The 1356-nt window shown below is 61.4% G+C and overlaps 1 protein-coding gene across 1 annotated transcript; it reads left to right on the top strand.

The window, feature by feature from the left end:
* Nucleotides 1-5: 5 nt before the first annotated feature.
* LOC130588597 (neurofilament heavy polypeptide-like) lies at nt 6-1352 on the top strand (the record flags this gene model as incomplete). The annotated part of the gene is made up of 1 exon (XM_057389504.1): nt 6-1352. A coding segment is annotated over one exon (1347 nt), but the record flags the coding sequence as incomplete, so codon positions are not given.
* Between the last annotated feature and the right edge of the window lie 4 nt (nt 1353-1356).

Genomic DNA, 1356 nt, shown 5'->3' with positions numbered 1-1356 from the left:
CTGCCACCCCTGTCCCTGCCACCCCAGCTCCTGCAGCTCCAGCTGCTCCTCCAGCAGCCAAAACACCCCCAAAGAGCCCTGCAAAAGGCACTCCAACCCCTGCAGCTCCATCTGCCCCTACTGAGGACAAGGCACCCCCAAAAAGCCCTGCCAAAGCCCCCCCAGCTCCGGCTTCCCCCGGAGGAGCCAAAAAGGCTCCCAAGGGCAGCGCCAACTCTGCCCCATCTGCTCCAGCGGCTCCTGCTGAGGCCAAAACACCCCCAAAAAGCCCTGACAAAGCCACCCCAGCTCCTGCTGAGGCCAAAGGACCCTCAAAAAGCCCTGACAAAGCCACCCCAGCTCCTGCTGAGGCCAAAACACCCTCAAAAAGCCCTGATGAAGCCAAAACACCCTCAAAAAGCCCTGCTGAGGGCAAGGCACCCCCTAAGACCCCTGCCAAAGCCACCCCAGCTCCAGCAGCCTCTGCTGAGGCCAAAACACCCCCAAAAAGCCCTGCTGAGGCCAAAACACCCCCAAAGAGCCCTGCAAAAGCCACTGCAACCCCTGCAGCTCCGTCTGCCCCTCCTGAATCAAAAACACCCCCAAAGAGCCCTGCAAAAGCTCCCCCAGCTCCAGCAGCTCCTGCTGAGGCCAAAGGACCCTCAAAAAGTGTCACTGATGGCAAAGCACCCCCAAAGAGCCCTGTTAAGGCCACCCCAAGTCCTGCAGCTCCAGCAGCCTCTGCTGAGGCCAAAACACCTTCAGCTCCTGCCCAAGCACCTCCAAAGAGCCCCGTTTTGGCCAGTGCAGCTCCAGCAGCCAAAACACCCCCAAAGAGCCCTGCAAAAAGCACCCCAGCTCCTGCTGAGGCCAAAACACCCCCAAAGAGCCCTGCAAAAGGCACCCCAGCTCCTGCTGAAGCCAAAACACCCCCAAAGAGCCCTGCAAAAGCCACCCCAGCTCCTGCTGAAGCTAAAGCACCCTCAAAAAGCCCTCCTGAAGCCAAGGCCCCCCCAAAAAGCCCTGCTGAAGCCAAGGCACCCCCAAAAAGCCCTGCTGAAGCCAAGGCACCCCCAAAAAGCCCTGCCAAAGCCACCCCAAATGCTGCAGCTCCAGCCACACCCACGGGTGTTTCCAGTGCCCCCCAAAAACCCCCAACCCCCCCAAAAACAGACACCATCGCTCCCCCTGCTAAGAAACAGCAACCCCTCCCCAATAATAAAGCAGCCAAGCCGGCTGCTCGCCCTCCCCAGCCCAAAATCCYTTCAAAAGCCCCGCTCGGCGCCGACGACGAGGATCTGCCGCCTCTGCTCCCCCCCGAGCCGCCCGTGCTGCTGGAGCTGTGTCCCCCCAGCCCCGCGGGGATCCCGCAGCAGC

The sequence above is a fragment of the Malurus melanocephalus genome, unplaced genomic scaffold (genome assembly GCF_030028575.1).
Source record: "Malurus melanocephalus ecotype Western Australia unplaced genomic scaffold, MMel_1.1 scaffold_7411, whole genome shotgun sequence".
Taxonomy (NCBI): Eukaryota; Metazoa; Chordata; class Aves; order Passeriformes; family Maluridae; genus Malurus; species Malurus melanocephalus.
The sequence above is the reverse complement of the archived record's forward strand: the minus strand, read 5'-3'. Positions and strand labels throughout refer to the sequence as shown.